This window comes from Oenanthe melanoleuca, chromosome Z, assembly GCF_029582105.1.
Source record: "Oenanthe melanoleuca isolate GR-GAL-2019-014 chromosome Z, OMel1.0, whole genome shotgun sequence".
Taxonomy (NCBI): domain Eukaryota; kingdom Metazoa; phylum Chordata; class Aves; order Passeriformes; family Muscicapidae; genus Oenanthe; species Oenanthe melanoleuca.
The window spans coordinates 65,227,713-65,245,544 of NC_079362.1; the positions used below are offsets into that span (position 1 = coordinate 65,227,713).

Sequence of the window (17,832 nt, forward strand, 5' to 3'; positions counted from 1 at the left end):
ATGACAGCATTGGAATTACATATTTTTGATTTCTTCAGAGGATTTCAGGGCACCTTGCTGAAAATCTTTGGTTTTATCTAATAAGAATCTTGGTCACGTGAATTATGGAAAGTTTGTTAATATGTTTTAAAGTGTCTATTGAACAATTCTTCTGTGTAAATATCTTCCAGAGATTTTAATTAAATGTCTTTTTGTTTTGCAGCTCTGATCTGCTTTCCCAAGTGAGCGTGGTGTGGCTGGCGCCAACATTTAATTAACAATGAGTGGAGCAGCGCTGGGCCTCGAGATAGTGTTTGTCTTTTTCCTGGCCTTATTCCTACTTCACCGGTATGGAGACTTCAAGAAACAGCACAGGCTGGTGATCATAGCAACATTATTGGCTTGGTATCTCTGCTTCCTGATTGTATTCATACTGCCTCTGGATGTCAGTACGGTAAGAAATGCTTAATTGCATCAAAGGTGTGTAGTACTTCTCTAAACGAATGTTTGCAGAAGACCATCTCTTAGAAGCACCAAAGATACCTTCTATGTAGTATCTTAATAAATTAAGCATGACAATGTTTTATGTTTATAATTAATTTTACTTTTTGTTGGTCTCATCAGATAACAAATCTATTTCAAACATTTGAAATTTCATTATTTGTTTGTAACAATTTTTAAATCTGATTAGGCAGCATAAGGACACTTTCAGTATTTTACTTGCTTGACTGCTGATTGCATGTTGATTTGAATGTTTATTAGTATAATTAATTCCAAATGTAAACCTGGAGTACAGGAAATGTCTTTAAAATAGGACTTACTACTTTTAAACCTCTTTGGTCACTGATATGAAATAAATTATCTTTTAGACTATTTATAATCGATGCAAACTTGCGGTTAACTCCAGTCCTGCAGAAAGTAATGGCTCTTACGTTACCCTTGCTCCAAGGTATGAGCTACGTGTTTTTTCTTTAGACTGAATTTTAGATTTTCATTTTTTAATTGAGAGGAGCATATTGTGTTTTTAACACTGTAAGTCCTATCTGTGAGATGTAAAATTTGAGCTTGTAAGTATAAAGGACAGTAAAGGGAAAAGGTGATGAAAAGTGGATCTTTATCTGCTGGGAGAAATTACACGGTAATTATGTAGTAGTTCTAGCTGATTACCCAAATATTCTTTTTTTCTGTCACTAGATTTCCTTTTTTTTTTTTTTGTTAGAGCAATAGGACTGTTTTTTGTGCAGTCGTGGTTATGAGGAGAGACTTTGATGAATGCTATTCCTTTACAATCTTAAAGACTTTAAACCTGAAAATCTAATTTTATACCTTTAATTTTTACAATATGAATGAAATTAACTGCTTGTCTTACATGCCGGGGTATATCTAATTGCTTCTTACAATTACATATACGAGACAATTGTAGTTATCTGAAATGTGCTGTATTCCTCCAAAGTAATGGTTGCCCACTGGTTGTGTCCTGGCAGGAAGAAGGTAATCCCTAAACATGGAGAAATAGACTAACATGAGCTCTTCTGCGGCTGTGCATGCATTAGCCTGCACTGGCTGTTTCCCTGTGCTATTGATGTGTGCGGTGTAGTTATCTGTAAGATTATCAGAGCCTTTAAGATGTCAGCTGATATGTCTGTGCAAAGCAGTTCCAGTCTTGCTGCCCCAAAGCAGGGCCTGGAAGAGTGGTGGAATGGTGAAATGACAGTCACACAATGTTGCACGCTATACTTAAGACCACTCAGTGGATGTTAATTAAACATGTTTAATTATATACACATTTTGAAAACTATTCAGCAACTTGTTAATTTATCCATAGCTCCTGACAAACTTTTTTTCATAGAATCACAGAATGGTTTGGGTTGGAAGAGACATTAAAGATCATCAAGTTCCAGTCCTCTTCCAGGGGCAGGGACAGCTACTTGTCATTCTATCTTGAGTTGATTGTTTTGAAAATATTAAGTCTGTGCACATAAAAACTTACATCTCAGGCTTAACTAGTTGGACTCCGGAAAACACCAATTATTTCTCATTGGGTAATCCTATCTAAGTTGACTTTATTGCCCCTTGACTCAGCCTTGCTTCATTACCCAGACAGGTGTGTAGCAAAAAAACAAGCTGCCTTAGTGCAGATGGACACTTTTTCCTTTGTTCTTTTTGGTTTTTTTTTTCTTTTTCTTTTTCTTTTTTTTCTCAAAGGGTTCACATGACTTTTCTGGTCTTCTGCAGTGAGCACTACTTGCCAGAAGAGTATTGGCTTACTGAGTCAAAATTTATATAAAACTGACTTGATCCAGTTGGGTGGCAGAAGAAACAACTAATACATTCTTTGTATGACTAAGTGCTCTAGATGATGATGTGCCTAGCTATTTTTTAAAAACCTGCTGCACCAACCAAAGTTTAATGCTTCTGTGTCCTAAACAAGTGTTTGTTTTGTGAATTAAATAATTACCACTGAAAAAAAAAACTGTTACCTTAAAATGCTTTATTGAATAGTCTTCTTCAGTCTTGGGGCTTTTATTTTTTTTTTTTCTCTAAGAAAGATGTGCTGTACAAATACGTTATATGTGGTTAGGAAAATGTGATTATTCAGTTTATTTATTTGGGAGATGGTTGATAATGTAATAGTATTATATTACTTTCTTTTCAAAGGCTTTTCTAGATAGGAATTTATAGAAGATGCTTTTTATACTTATGGCTCTGCTACTAACAATAGTCTTCTTTACATTGTAACAGCAAGCAAAAATGTTTCAAACCCTGGAGTTATATTCCTGATGGAATTATGCCAATTTTCTGGCGTGTTGTATATTGGACATCTCAGTTTTTAACATGGTAAGTAAAGCAAAACAATATGGCAAAGACGATGATACAGTTTTTAAGTAGACCATTTTACCAGTCATGTCATTCTTTAAAAATGTGTATCACTATGGCAAAGAGCTGTTAAATTGTATGTTACTTTCTGGTAGTGAAATTTCTGTAATAATTACTGTACTAATTTAGTCATATTCTTTTATTTCTTGCTTCTGTGGAAGCAAATTTCAGGTGACAGCCATTTACCCTTGGTTCACTTTTGTAGTTGAAACTAAGCAATTTACACATGTAGGTGTTTATGGATAGATTGTCTGAAAAAATATGTGTTTTAGGTAACCAGATACCAAAATAATTCCATGAATAATTTGGGTGATTTTTGACTAATATTGTAAATCAGTTGGTTTTATCGTCTCTATTGTGTAAAGCCTTAGATATAGCTACAGAAAAAAGATTTATCTACGGGGTTTTGGTTTGTCTATGCTTTGTGTGGTTTCTGATCAACCTGTGGTCAAATAATTATTTTTGTAAGTTAGTCAAGGATATCAGGGTTGGTAGTTCATTCTTATTTATAATAGATTTTTCATGGCAAAGCTAACTGTATTGTTTTTATCTGCAGCTTGTTTAAGGTTTGCCAACAGACAGGTACATCTAGTATAAAAACATCTAAGTAGCTAATTTCTTAGAAGCTTTGGAGTCTTAAACTTTAACACCCCTGCCTCAGTAACCTGACACTGCTAAAGTACTTTTTCGGGGGAGTTGGTGGTTTGGGTGTTTGGGAGACTTTTGGTGGGAATTGGTGGGATTTTTGTTTTCTTTTTTTTTTTTTTTTTTTTTTTTTTCCTTTTGATTGACTTACGTGGTTTTGTTTTGTTTCCTTTTCTCCTAGGATTCTGCTACCTTTCATGCAGTCATATGCTAGATCAGGAGGTTTCTCCATCACTGGAAAGATTAAAACTGCTTTGATTGAGAATGCCATCTATTATGGCACTTACTTGCTAATTTTTGGAGCATTTCTAATATATGTGGCTGTAAACCCAAACTTCAATTTACAGTGGTAAGAATAATGTTGTAAACAATTCCATGAATTCTTACAGAATTGTCATGAATAGTTTCTTCTGTGGTTGAAATGAGTCTTTCTGAAAAAACTAGTTTTAATAATAATATTTTGCTAGGCAGTTAGAAAGATATGTTAACTTTTTATATGAAAGGGGCTTTTTTTGAATATTTGGGGTTTGGTTTTCTGATTTTGGTATGTACATCAGAGGAATCCTCTTGTATTTACAATGGTTCTTTTTTCTCCATACAAACACATTTGCTAAGCTAGTAACTTCCAGTGTTTTCAGAACAACGTATTCAAAAAATCAGTATTTTCTGTGTAGTGCATCTGAATGCTGTAGACTTTAAAGATGAAATGGAAAGTTAAAATTACTTACATCTATAAATTGCTTATAGTCTTCCATACCAGATGGAATAGAAATCTGAATACAAATTTCTGAACACAATATTCTGAATACAAATCCTGGATTCTGAGGCTGTTTTTTACAAAGTGGCTGCCATTACGCTATTTTGACCTCACTGTCAAAGTAAGTTTGATACGTTCATGTTGTTTCTTAAGGGAAAGTATTGCTTTAGTTTCTTTGAGAACAACCAAATAAATCTTTATCTTCCTTTCATAGTGGGCAGAACATGAGAGATACAGGAAAATTGTGGCAGCTTTAAATATGGCCAAGCAGCAGACTGGCTCCAGGAAAAAATTTAGATGAACCAGTCTGTTCCTGTGAACTTGATAGCCATATTGGTACTGTTCATACTTCAAGGCTGGTTTCTAGCAGGCAGGATAGGAGGATGTTGTTTGTTTGAGGTTTTTATACTGTTTTGTTTCCTTAGGAACCAGCTTCAGACCATTGGAATAGCTGCTGCAAATACATGGGGTCTGTTCCTTCTTGTGTTGCTTTTGGGTTATGGTTTGGTGGAAATTCCTCGTTCTCACTGGAATGGAGCCAAGAGAGGTTATCTACTCATGAAGACTTACTTCAAAGCTGCCAAACTGATGACTGAAAAAGCAGATGCAGAGGAGAATTTAGAGGATATTATGGAGGTAAGTAACTAGTTTTCCTTGTAGAAAAAGGTGAAGGCTGCTGTTAGTTGTGTCTGAATTCATTGGTGTTGAACACTTGTAGCATGAGCTTACTATTAAAATTCTGTAAATTAAGAAAGTCATCATAATGTGCCACTTGATAACACTCAATCCTGTGCAAAAGTCAAAACAGAATTTAAAAATCATAGCAACTTGATAACATTATTTGTTGAGTCTATTCTTTTATTGACCCTTTTGGAGTAATACTAGTCACTAACAAATAATACTTCAGAGTGAGCTTGATCAGTCAGTATACAGATGTTTCACTAGTGTTCAACTTGTGTACCACTTTTATGCTCTGCTCTGTATTTCTGGAATCTTGAGAAGAATTTCTAAATTATGTTGCCATGCTTGCATGCTTTTTGAGAAGAGACTATATAGACAGTTTTTTTCCCAAGTTTCTTTTTAGACTCTGCTGTTAAATGTCAGTGAGCAGTAGGCTTGGCTTTAATGTAGTTCAAAAACAGAATGGAAGTCTAGCCCTTTGAAGAGCTATTATGGTTCTTTTGCTGGGATACCATGGCTTGGAATAATGTATGTGGACTGTTGTAGGGTAGGGAGGAAATTTGTGTTTTGTGTCAGTACTAATTAGTAATACACTTCATTCATCTGTAATAGCATTTTGGAGAAACTGCTAAAACAGTTAAAAACTAACTTATGTCTAAGTGGCACATAACTACAAGACTTGCTAGAAAATGAGCAATGACAACCTCTTTTACCAGGACAGCACTTAAAAAAGAATATTCCCAGTGAAAGGGACCAACAATGGTTATCTGGTGCAGCTGTCTGACCATTTCAGAGCTGACCAAAAGTTGAAGCAAATTACTAAGAGCATTGTTCAGATGTGTGCAGAGGGAGATGCTGATCTCTTTTCCCTGGTAGCCAGTGACAGGATGCATGGGGGTGATTCAGAGCTGTGTCCAGACTGGAAGCAGTTCCTTACCACAAGGGTGGCGGACGGTCTCACACTGGAACAGGCTTCCTAAAGACATGATCAGTGCCTTGAGTTGGTCAGTGGGACTTTCTCTTTATCTCCTTTTCCTCTCTAACTTAAACAAGAAAGTCTTTTCCATTTCAGCCTTCATGCATAGAAACCAATCCTCCATGCATTTGTGTAGTTGTTTGCACACTGCTGTTCTTTCTTTAAAGAAATGCTTGAGTGTTCTTTACAAATACTTTGCTTACTTTTTATGAGATATTTAGTAAAGCTATGGCTTTTAGGAAGCTGTATTTTTTTTAAGCTTTGATGGCTTTTTTGATGGCCTTGATCATCTTTTCCAATTGGGAGAGCAGCAACTCTATTTGACCAGTTAAAATGTATAGTTTATGAAAAATCTATTAATTGATGTTTTTAACTTAGCATAGTTAAACTACTCTGTTCTTTTTTCTGTCAACAGGAAGTCCGTAAAGTAAGTGAGAGTATAAAATATAACCACCCCTTGAGGAAATGTGTTGACACAATATTGAAAAAGGTAACCAATTGCTTATCTTCAGCCTTACTGCTTATCTGCAATATTTATCTTCAATAAGGAGGTGTTTCCTGCACATACAGAATACTTGTATACTACTTTATTTTGCTTTTAATATAAAATCTCTAGTTGACATCTTTTGAGTTTTTCTTGAGACTGAGTTGAAATTCTTTGTGAAATACCTTCTTATGATGTATGTAATTATCTGATGTGTTTTGACATAGTGTTGTAGAAGGAGAGAAAAATGTATGCGTAGAGTGAGCTTTTCAGTTGCATGAAATGCCCCAAAGTTTTACAAATAATTAACAAATGCTGCTTGTTTTTGTCACCCAGTTAATTTTCGTTTTTCCTTCCAGTGCCCTACTGAGTACCAGGAAAGAATGGGTAGGAACATGGATGATTATGAAGATTTTGATGAAAGACAGAACAGTTATCCCAGTGAAAAAAGTTTGGCCAAACTTCACAAGCAGGTATATTAATAGATGGGAGAATGCATCACTTATGCTAATGTAGTAAGTGCTGGTCAAAGATTTTGAATGCACTTCATCTGGATTGTTGAGTATAGTGGGTTTAAGCTACTTAAAAAAAAACTTCTCTAGGTGGAAGAAGGCACAGATATTTAATATCCCAAACCATCAAAGTTCTGGATGTGTAAAAAGTGTTCTTCTGTTGTATCTTGATAGTGTTATAGCTGTCTGTGAATAGACCTTGTAGTGGTTGATTGACAGTGCATTCAGAAAATGAAATTATAGTAAAAGCTTGATATTTACTGAGATGCAAAAATAAAGTGGTGGGTTGGGAAAAGTAGGATTTAACTGCTACAGATGGTTTGTGATGGAAGAGCTGCAAAACTCAGTAATCATATATGTAGTACCTCTATGCTTTATGTATTCAGAGAATTAACCACCTGCTTTTTTGAAGATACCGTCTTTGCAGTTCTGCAATGCACACATTTTCAAAGGATTTTGAAAGGATTTTCTGCCATTTTTGAAACAAGTACATTGTAAGCCCAGTTTCTTGCAATTTATTGTAGGTAATCTATTCAGTGCAGAGACATCGTCGTACACAGGTCCAGTGGCAAATTCTTCTAGAGCAAGCATTTTACCTGGAAGATGTGGCAAAAAATGAAAGCAGTGCAACTCGACAGTTTGTTCATACCTTTCATTCCCAGGAACCAGAAAATAAAATTATTCAGTATTTCTACACACCAACGGTTGGTAAGTGCTGTTGTGCTGATTTTGAGTATGTTAAGGCATAACTGATACCATTCTGTAAAAAGAGCCAAGTGTTTTATGTTCAGCTGCAGCAGAGTGAAGTACGTCTGCAATATTAATGCATTTATGTAATGGATAGCTATCAGATACTAATTTATGCTCTTGACCATAAGCCTCAGTTTTATTTACAAATTCGGTAGCAATAAAGCAACAGCAAACTTTGAAGCCTTTTGTGATGGAGTTCTGTTTCTGCTTGTGTAACTTTCATTAGCCTGTTCCAGATATGTGTGTGTGTTTGTTTTTTCCAGAGTGGTACTGGGAATGCCTTCTCCGACCATGGTTTTACAGAGTGCTTGCAGTTGTGCTGGCCACATTTTCTGTAATTGTTGTGTGGTCAGAGTGCACATTTTTCAGCACAAAACCAGTTCTGTCGCTATTTGCAGTTTTCATACAGCTGGCAGAAAAGACATATAATTATATATACATAGAGGTAAGTTGGAGATAATCACTTGAAAAAAGTTTTCAGATCAATGGTTGTTGTAACAGCAGTAGATAAATTAGATTTAAAAATAAATCTCTAAATAATCTGTCAACTTTAGAAGGTCTCTAAATATATGGTAACAAACTTTGTTCCTGTGGAGGAAGTCTGCCTTTTGCTACTTGTTAAAACTCTCCAATACCAGGTGAAGGCATGACCCAGCTTGCCATAATATCATGGGTAGGTTAATTTCTGAAATGCTACCTTGGAGCCTAGGTGTTAATTAAACTTTCTAATCAGCCATGTATGTGACCTCAGTTTCCTAAAAAGGAATTTGTGGATGACCAGGAATCCAGCCATGGGTGTGGCTAGTATATGTGTGCACAAATTTATCAGAAAAGATACAGAGCTGAAAAATTCCAGTATAGTTAGGAAAGGCTGATTTGAAAATGCTCAGGTTTATGCCTTTTTTTTTGGTGGGAAGAAATACCATATCAGTCATAGTAATTATTGAGGCAATGGCAGCAATGTTATTTACATTAACAAGAAGTAGTAGAATGTGTCTAGGGTCAACTGTGTTAGCTTATGTCTAGAATGTTATAATTGTCATTTCCAGTTTAAATTGTTCTGAAAAACTCCCAAAAACTCTTCTCATGGCTGGTACTCTCACATCTCAGATGGTATTCTCACATCTCAAAATTAAAAATTAATGCAGGAGATGGTCTCTGCATATGACAGGCTATCTGCTGAACACATTAAAATCTTTAATAAAGTTCAACATTTCAACAACTCTACAATACTTTTTTTTTTCCCTAGATGGCCTGTTTCCTTACCATCTTTTTCCTGAGCATTTGCGTTTACTCTACTGTCTTCAGGATCCGTGTATTTAACTATTATTACTTAGCTTCACATCATCAGACAGATGCATACAGTCTCCTTTTCAGTGGCATGTAAGTATTTGGTATATGTTTTGCAGATGTTCTAGCAAATACTGAATTGAAAATGTCCATAAAACTTCCATTTGCATTCTTAAATTTGTAATTTATGGATATAATTCCTAATGAGCATCATTATTCTATGATAGATCCTGTTACTATGATAGATCCAGTTATGATCTTGTTGGTAATGTAAGAAACTTTAAAAGGCTGTTGCCTCTTGCATTTGTGCAGGTTATTTTGCCGTCTTACTCCACCATTGTGCTTAAACTTTCTGGGCTTGACCCATATGGATGCAACAATCTCTCACAAAAAAACTCAGCCAACTGCTTATACATCTGTAAGTAAGAAAACGTGGGTTTGAGCTTTTGATATGGTTTGGAGAATAGGCAGGGGATTTTTAAATGCATCTTACAGTAAAATTCAGATATTCAAATCTTTTCAACAGGATAAAAAAAAGGAGTTTGTTAATAATTTTTAGAAGTCATCAATAGTTTTTTGGGGTTTTTTGCCTCTTTATCTTAAGAAAGTAAAGTTTATACTTTAGAGTTCAGGGTGTTCTCCATTTCATAGTATCAACTCCTGTTTTAGCTTGCACAGGCTTTAGGATGTAGGGCATCCCTATAGATTGGAAGCAATCCTAACTTCTACTGTAAACTTCTACTGAGTTTGGTTTTATTGAAGAGTTGGTTTCTGTGGCAGGCTACATCTCATGTCTTTCGTTGTTTGTAACTAGATTCTTTGTGTTGTTTAGAGACTCTTTTCACAGCAGATGAAAAAATTTGTCTGCCAGATTTGGCCTTGTTCTAGAGTAGGTGAGACTACAGAATCTAGCATTTTAGAAACCTCAGAGTGCAGGAGGTGGCTTTTACATCTGCTTATTCTCAAGATCTGTGATAATATGGCCTTGCTAAAGTCACTGTAAAGGATTGTGTATTTGTGTGAGAAGGCATGATCTTCATGGGTTTATGTAGAATATAGTTACTTAGAGCGTGTTCTTGTGGATTTTTTTTTCCTAGATAATGGGATCCATGAGAGTGCTGTCCTTCATTGCAGATGGATTCTATATATATTACCCAATGCTTGTTGTCATTCTCTGTATTGCTACATACTTCAGGTAAGTGATTTGTAAGATAGATCCTCCATGCTTCTTTACATTAATAAAATTAGTTTCATCTAATTCAGGAAGAGATTCAGTGCTCCTTTTCCAGCAGTGTCATTCCAATAAAAATGCGAAACCCAAATCCATAGATGGCTATTTATGTAGGTGAAATGTGTACATTTTAAAAATATAGGTTGTGTTAACTCATAACTGAGTTAATTTAAACTTCATTCCTAGATTTTAAAGGGTGATCTATTCAAACTTTGGAGCCTGGAGACATTTAGATTCTGCTTTTGGGATTAAAATTACCATGAGAAAGCTGTTTTCAGTGAAGTTTTCTCATAAATTAAACACTAGCAGTAATTTTAGATATTGAACTTTTTAACAGACTTATATCAAATACTCATATCAAGTTTCTGATGTATTACCAGACTTCTGGTAATGCATACTGCTTTAAGTAATTTGATCTTGTTTCCCTAAGTCACAGTTTGTTGGAGGCTGGAAGGGTAATTGCAGAAAACAGTTACATTCTTGCTTTATAATTTCAAAATATCTGGTTTTGTACACTGTAAGGGATGAGATACTTCTAGTCTGATCTTGCTGAGCTACATTTATGTTAATATCTTCCATTTTGCATTACCATTCAGTCAGAAGCAATCTCTGTGGTTTTAGTCAAGTACAATGTAGTAAAATGCCTTGGATGTCCGTGAATACTGTATGTGTATCTATAGATAGTAAGACAGCAAGTATCTAGTTGTGAGTTTTTTCTGCTTATCTTTGGGTTACTTGAGGAAAGTGGTGGTGGAGCTAAAAAAAACAAACAAAACAAAGCAACAAACAGTAAAGCCAATGACAAGAAAGGAGAAGGGAAAAATTTGTGTGACCTCTTGTCCATGATGATCATCCTGGAATGCCATAGTGAAAAGGAAGAACAGAAATTAGAGGAGAGAGGGTTGCTTTAATGACCTCTGCTGATTCAGATACCTGCAAAAAGGTTGAATTAAAATCTGTTGAGGAAACCTAACTCTCCTGTGTTTAATCCAGCAGTCTTAAGGTAGTATAGAGAAAAAATATATCAATACTTCAGTTTGAAGGAAGGCAAACAGTACAAAAACAGCAGTTGTGTTTTGTGATGTGAAGTTGAAAAGATGAAAGTGGCTTCATGCTATGTAGTTGCAGACTGGTGTAAAACTGGGGGAGCAAGCTTGCTGTCTGACTGCTGCCAGACTATCCAAAAGGGCAGCCAGCATCCCTACAGCTTAAAAGTATGCAGTACGCATTCTCCTGAGTGAACTCCTGAGGTGAAAGTGGATTTCCTATGTTATTACTTTTTCAAAAACACAGAAATAATAATAAGCAGAATTTTCATAGTAATTGCCTTCTGGCAAAGAAGAGTTAATGACATATTATAGGTACAAATTTTGTTATATCTGAGGACGTTTAAAGCAAGCATCTAATGTTAAAAGCATTTTTAAGCAAGTGTCATTTGCACTACTCTCAGACTACATGCATTTAATTTCTGTGTTTGAATAGGGTTATTCCATCACTTTCAATTGTATTTAGGGCTGTGTTACTGTTCTGGTTCACCTAGGTCACCCTCCTATTCTGGGTCACCAGTTATTGTTCTGGGTTCTGAATTTTCTGTTTCCTTAGCTGGTATAATAGTCTGTCTTCTGTGTTTTTACTTTTTACTTGGATTGTTCATACAGTTCTGAATAGTTTGTTTTACATTTTGTTCTGTAATGTATCTAAACCATTAATTAATTAATTAATTGTAAATTAACAAAGGAAATGGCTTCTTCTTTTACCAGTTTAGGAACTCGTTGTTTGAATCTTTTGGGATTCCAGCAGTTCATGGGTGATAGCGAAATGACCTCTGATTTGATTGATGAAGGAAAAGAGCTAATCAGAAGAGGTAAATTAGGTCCTCTGTCATAGTCTTTCTGTAAAATCATACTACCATGGAATCATCAAGGCTGGTTAAGACCTCTAAGATAGAGTCCAATCCTTAACCCAGCATTGACAAGTTCACCACTGAACCATGTCTGGAAATGCCACATATACACATCTTTTAAATATCTCCAGCTATAGTGACTCCAGACTTCCCTGGGCAGTGATCTGACATTCCTTTTGGTGAAGAATTTTTTCTTAATATCCAAACTTCCCTAGCACAACTTCAGGACATTTCTTCTTGTCTTGTTGTGTGTTACTTGGAGGGGAGACCAATGCCTACCTCACTACACCCTCCCTTCAGGGAGTTGTGGAGTGATAAGGTCTCCCCTGAGCCTCCTATTCTCCAGGCTAAGCACCCCCACCTCCTTCAGCTGTTCCTCATCAGACTCGTGCTCCACTCCGTTCCACAGCTCCGTTGTCCTTCTCTGCACTCACTCCAGCCCCTCAGTGCCTTTCCTGAATTGAAGTGCCCAGAACTGGACACCAGATTTGAGGTGTGGCCTCACCAGTGCCCAGGACAGGAGGACAATCCCCGCCCTGCTCCTGCTGGCCACACTCTTGCTGATACAAGCCAGGTGCCATTGGCTTTCTTGGCCACCTGGGCACGCCCTGGCTCATGTTCAGCTGCTGTCAACCAGTACTCCCAAGTCCTTTTCCAACAGGCTGCTTTCCAACTGCTCTGCCCCAAGCCTTTAGCATTGCACAGAGTTGTTGTGACCTAATTGATTGTTTAGAGGAAAGTGGTTTGGTGAGCATTCCCACCAGCTTCCTCTGTGCTTTTGGGTCGATCCCATGTGGCCCTGCAGACCTGTGTCTGTCCAAGCAATGTAGCAGGTCACTGATCATATCTCCTTAGATTTTGGGAACTTCATTCTGTCCCCCATCTCTGCCTTCCTGCTCAGGGAACCTGGTACCCAGACAACAACTGGTCTCAGTTTTAAAGACTGATGCAAGGAAAACATTAAATACATCAGTCTTTTCTTCATCATATAATGTATTATTGGATTACGTTTGTCTGAAATGTTGCAGAAAAAAAAAGCATAGTGTCTGTCAGTATTTTAAAGGTGTCCTGAGGAAGGCCACAGCACAAACTGCAATAAACTTACAGTGCTGTGGTCGCTATGTATGATGGACATCATTGACATCTTGAATGAAGTACCAGTGTTATTCATCCAGTATCTGAATTTTACATATTTCTAAATATTTTGCAGTGTGTTACTTATCAAATAATACCTTAGCAGGTTCTTGTGTAATATATCATAAAGTCTGATTAACATCTAAATTGTCTTTGTCATCAAAGAACTAATTTTTCTTTTGTAAGTGTGTTGATTGAGCTGCACAAATTCAGTCATTTCCTTCAGTCTTTTTTGCTATGTCAACTAGCTGTGTTTTATTAAGGAAAGCACATTTATTATGTAAAACTGGAATTATCTGCTAGTTTGGAAAGCTTTTTATTTTACATTATTTTTTATTGAAAGTGTTTCTTAAAAGTTGCTAAAAGACATTGTAATTTTTGAGTAAATGTTTAGAAATCAAAATTTCTGGATGCAATGTTATATTATGGAATACTTTTATACCCATAGTTGATGAAAAACAAAACCTGGATTTACTCAGAGTAGTAGTATTTCTTTTTTTGGAGAAATATCAAAGTTTCATTCCCTTAAATAAGAGGTTATGATGACATTGATACCGTAAGGTTATACTTCCAACTTTATAACAGATATAGACACAAAGTATTTGGGTCACAGGTTGGGCATCACAGAACTTCATGAATATCTTGGGGTTTTTTTGATTTTGTTTGTTTTTTGGTGGGTTTTTTGTTTGTTTGTTGGGGGTTTTTGGGGGTGTTTTTTGGTTTGTTTGTTTATTTGTGGTTTTTTTGCTTTGCCAGCTGGTATCCAAATGTTATGCTGTGATCCAAAATACCATCATGACAAAATATATTGATAGGAAGCTCCATAATGATTGACAAGCAGCTTTTTGTTTTGTTTTTGTTTAATTGTGTCATGTATTTCAATAAGAATATTAATTAGTTAACTTCAGATTTCCGTTGCTTATTTAAAAAAAATCACTAATTATTTCCCTTAAATGGCGCTCAGACAAAGGTTTTTTTTTTCCTCTTTAGAGAAAAGGAAACGACAGAGGCAGGAAGAAGGTGAAAACAGAAGAAGGGTATGAGATTTGTTTAGCTAATTATAGTATTATACTGCAATATCTGATAGGAATACCATTGATATTTAATTCAGTTTCACAAAATCTATTTCACAAAAAAAACTACTCCCAAATACTGGATGGAATCAGTTTAATCTTGTGGAATAGTCTTGACTGGGGGTTAATTATAGAAGTTTAGAGGACAATTTTAATGACACTACTTGGACACTATTGTTATTCACTGTGCTGTGGTGTATGCCAATAGGTATAACAAGCATTAAAAAGACTCCTGATTTCTAGGATACAGAATAATCTGAAATGGCTTATTACCAGTCTCTTATAGTGATACTGCTCTGCTTGAAATAACTGCAGTTGCAGGGTTCTCATACTGAAATATGGGCTCCTCCCAAACTTGTTGTTTTGTGTGCTCATTTGAAAGTCATTGGCACAGGTTCTGTTTTATGTTTTGCCAGAGTAGGGAATTACATTTAAGACAGAATTAATAGTTTCCAGTGAATAACAAACAGAATGTTTGATTCAAGTCATGTTTTCTGCGCATATTGTATTCAAAGATTTATGAAGCTTTAGTTTTTCACTAGTTTATAACAAATTCTAGTATAGAAAATCACAATAAAAGGTGGATGAGAGAAAGGATGCATGCAAGATAGTACTGGGACTAAAACCTCTTCATTTTCCAAGCCTAGGTATAATTTAATCCTAGATGACAGACAGTACTGTATAGACCTTTCTTTTGATCCTTTCCCTCCATCTCATAATTTTAAAACTTGAAATTGTTAGGAAGCAAAATAGCAAGTGTATGACACATTTAATATACACTGAAATGACCTGACACTAAGCTATGAATTTTTCTGTGTTATGTGAATCTCATTGTTTTTCCATTTTGCCACTAGATGGAAGTAGTGATCAGTAAAAGCAGTGGTTCTCGCCATAACTTAGGGCAGTTGGCTGAACTGTGAGAGCAGATTTGAGATGCAGTTTTGTTTTCTAAAAGTATTTTACTTAAGAATAGTTATGATAAGTGGTTTAGTGAAGGAACACATTTTGAGTTTAAAATGAAACAAAAATTCTTCCTATATTAAGATACTGAACAGTTATGTTGCGTTTTTCTGCTAACTTATGTTTTTCTTCATGGTCCTTCTTCCAGGAATGGAAGGAGCGGTATGGAAATAGAGATGATTCCACCAGAAGCAGAGCTGTCCACACAGACCAGAAAGAATCCAGCTTCTCAGAGACCAGTGCCAATAGACGTAAGCTTTGTGGGTTGGAGGGGAGGTTAGTTTTGTTTTGTTTCAGTACATTGTCTTCACAGCACTGGTTGTGAGAGTAGTTTCAAATATTTTCGTTCTTGTGTTAGATGCTGTGCTGATAATGTTCACTTCTGTGGCTCACTGCCATCTTGCCATTTTAGGCACTCAAAAGAGTACTGTATTTCTTTCCATTTCCAACTAGTTGGGATCAGAGATTCTGACTACTCTTCAGACCAGTTACTTGGTCTTATGGTATATATAATGCTTGCCATTAGAGTAGCAGTTGTCAACAAAGAAACTTCATGATATGTCTTGAAGTTGGGTGTTGTAAATCTTAAAATTTACCTCTTCTGCTTGCAAGTGAACTATTTCAGACTGGAATAATGAAGCAATCAGATGACTAACAAATGTAACATCACATAAGTGTATATACTTTCATTTAATAGTGTCTGTTAGCAAAATACATTTTAGATTGCTTTAAACTTCCAAAAAGTTTGTCAGAATGTGAATGGGTTTTCTATATTTTTTGTGCTCTTGTAAGCTAACAAGTAAAATGGAGCTGAAGAAAAAGGAGAAAAATGGGGAAGAGGAGGGAAGCTTTGAATATGCTTTTAAGAAAACACTGGTAGATTTCCCCCTCCTCTGTAGAAAGCTGCAAACCCAGATAGTGGTAGACTAACTAAAATTACATTTTAATGTTCATCATGTGATTATGTGGCATTCCAACTCTGAAACAAGCCATAGGTTCTGACCTAGTGAAGGTCACAGAGTGAACTGCAAAACAACTGTATTTCATTATTTCATGAGATTAATTTTTTTAAAAACAAACAAAAGCAAACAAAAACCCCCTCCAAACCGCTTAGTTAATGCATGAAGCTGGGAGGATAAATGGGTGACTTAAAAGTAATGCTTACCTCTAGTTTCTCATTTTCTTTGATTCTTTGCAAGGTATAGCTCAACCTATTTGAGGGGAGAAAGTTGTAGTTGCATTTCTGTGGAAATACAGAAATACAAAATCAAAATACTACAAATCTGAGCAAGTTTGGTTTAATATTAAATCTACTCTAAATTATTGCACTTTTGCTTGGATGAGATTGCTTTGTTATTCTTACGTTTCATTTTTTTTTTAATTTGATGTCTCCATACACTCCTGTTCACAAAGCAAATAAGTATCTTTCATTCCTTTTACTTATTCAGCACTATCAAAGTATACCCGTTCAAATGGTAGGACTGAAAGAGATAGAATAGAACTCCTCCAGGATGCAGAACCTTTGGATTTTAATGCAGACTCTGTTAATGATGACCCCCTTGAATCGGACTCAGGAAGGTGAGGAATATTCTCTGTAATTTCCAGTTAAAAGTTTCTGATACAGCTGTACCAAATAGTTTCATAATAAGAGTCTTGTAAATAAAGGTTATAATTTCATCTTTTTTCCTTTCTTCCTTTTCCCCTATGATAAGGAAATAATTTTGAAATCTCTTAAAACCTGAAGTTATTCCAGGTTTTTTAGAAATGTCAGAGTGAGATTTGAGCTGGATATAACATTATGTATGGCATAATTTGAAACATGCTGCATATAAAACTAATGACCTGCATGTTAAGGAAACATCCCAGTGTGACCAATCTGGGGGCAGTCTGGGGGTCACACTTGTACCACCGCAGACTTTCACTGCTGGCACTAAAGTTCTTTTACCAGAGGCAGCTCTAGTGACCCCAAGAATCCCCTTTCACTCACTACTCACCTCCTTCTCACTCAAGAGTCAGAAAAGTTTCCCTTTGCAGCTCAACTGCAGGTTTCCCAGAGCAGAGTCCCAGATATCTGGTTGCTTTAATCTTGGTGCAGTGACAGCATAACAGCTCAAATTGGTGCCTCCAGGGAGCAACCCCAAACAAAAGAATCCCTGAGCTTTTACACCCTCACAGCCCATGTGCACCACAATCCTGGCTCTTCCAGCTGAACCCTTGGCTCCTGCACGGTCTCTGAGTGGCTGGGCCAAAGGTCCCTGTGCCCTTTCTTATTTGTTCATGGCACCTTGCCTGGGGCTCCCATTTCCATTGGCATACAGGGCACACCAAGCTACCTGGTCTAGGTGAATGCCTCAACAGACAGATGTACAATATAAGGTTTTCCTTAATTTCCCTAATTTCCTACAAAACTGGAGAAAGCTCAGTTGATTTCCCAGTATAAAATCTATTTTAAAAAGGCTGGAGGAAAGAAAACTGAATGTTACAGGATCTGCTGCAGGAAAACAGCTGGGTATCAGATCTTGTAACTACTAAAGTAAATTAAAATCTGAACAGGGAGTACCAGACTGCACTGTGTATCTC

At 36.2% G+C, this 17,832-nt stretch overlaps 1 protein-coding gene across 2 annotated transcripts in view; it reads left to right on the top strand.

Moving 5' to 3' along the window:
* LMBRD2 (LMBR1 domain containing 2) overlaps positions 1 to 17,832 on the top strand; it is a 33,597-nt gene that overhangs the window by 6,548 nt on the left and 9,217 nt on the right. For both annotated transcript variants that reach the window (XM_056513300.1, XM_056513301.1), the window contains exons 2-17: positions 203 to 433; positions 849 to 928; positions 2,722 to 2,817; positions 3,683 to 3,850; positions 4,684 to 4,894; positions 6,331 to 6,405; positions 6,759 to 6,872; positions 7,436 to 7,619; positions 7,925 to 8,106; positions 8,911 to 9,044; positions 9,264 to 9,369; positions 10,049 to 10,146; positions 11,943 to 12,046; positions 14,210 to 14,256; positions 15,401 to 15,503; positions 16,701 to 16,830. In XM_056513300.1, coding sequence (XP_056369275.1) covers positions 260 to 433; positions 849 to 928; positions 2,722 to 2,817; positions 3,683 to 3,850; positions 4,684 to 4,894; positions 6,331 to 6,405; positions 6,759 to 6,872; positions 7,436 to 7,619; positions 7,925 to 8,106; positions 8,911 to 9,044; positions 9,264 to 9,369; positions 10,049 to 10,146; positions 11,943 to 12,046; positions 14,210 to 14,256; positions 15,401 to 15,503; positions 16,701 to 16,830 — 2,006 coding nt within the window. In that variant the 5' untranslated portion in view covers positions 203 to 259. The remainder of the gene's footprint in view (positions 1 to 202; positions 434 to 848; positions 929 to 2,721; positions 2,818 to 3,682; positions 3,851 to 4,683; positions 4,895 to 6,330; positions 6,406 to 6,758; positions 6,873 to 7,435; positions 7,620 to 7,924; positions 8,107 to 8,910; positions 9,045 to 9,263; positions 9,370 to 10,048; positions 10,147 to 11,942; positions 12,047 to 14,209; positions 14,257 to 15,400; positions 15,504 to 16,700; positions 16,831 to 17,832) is intronic.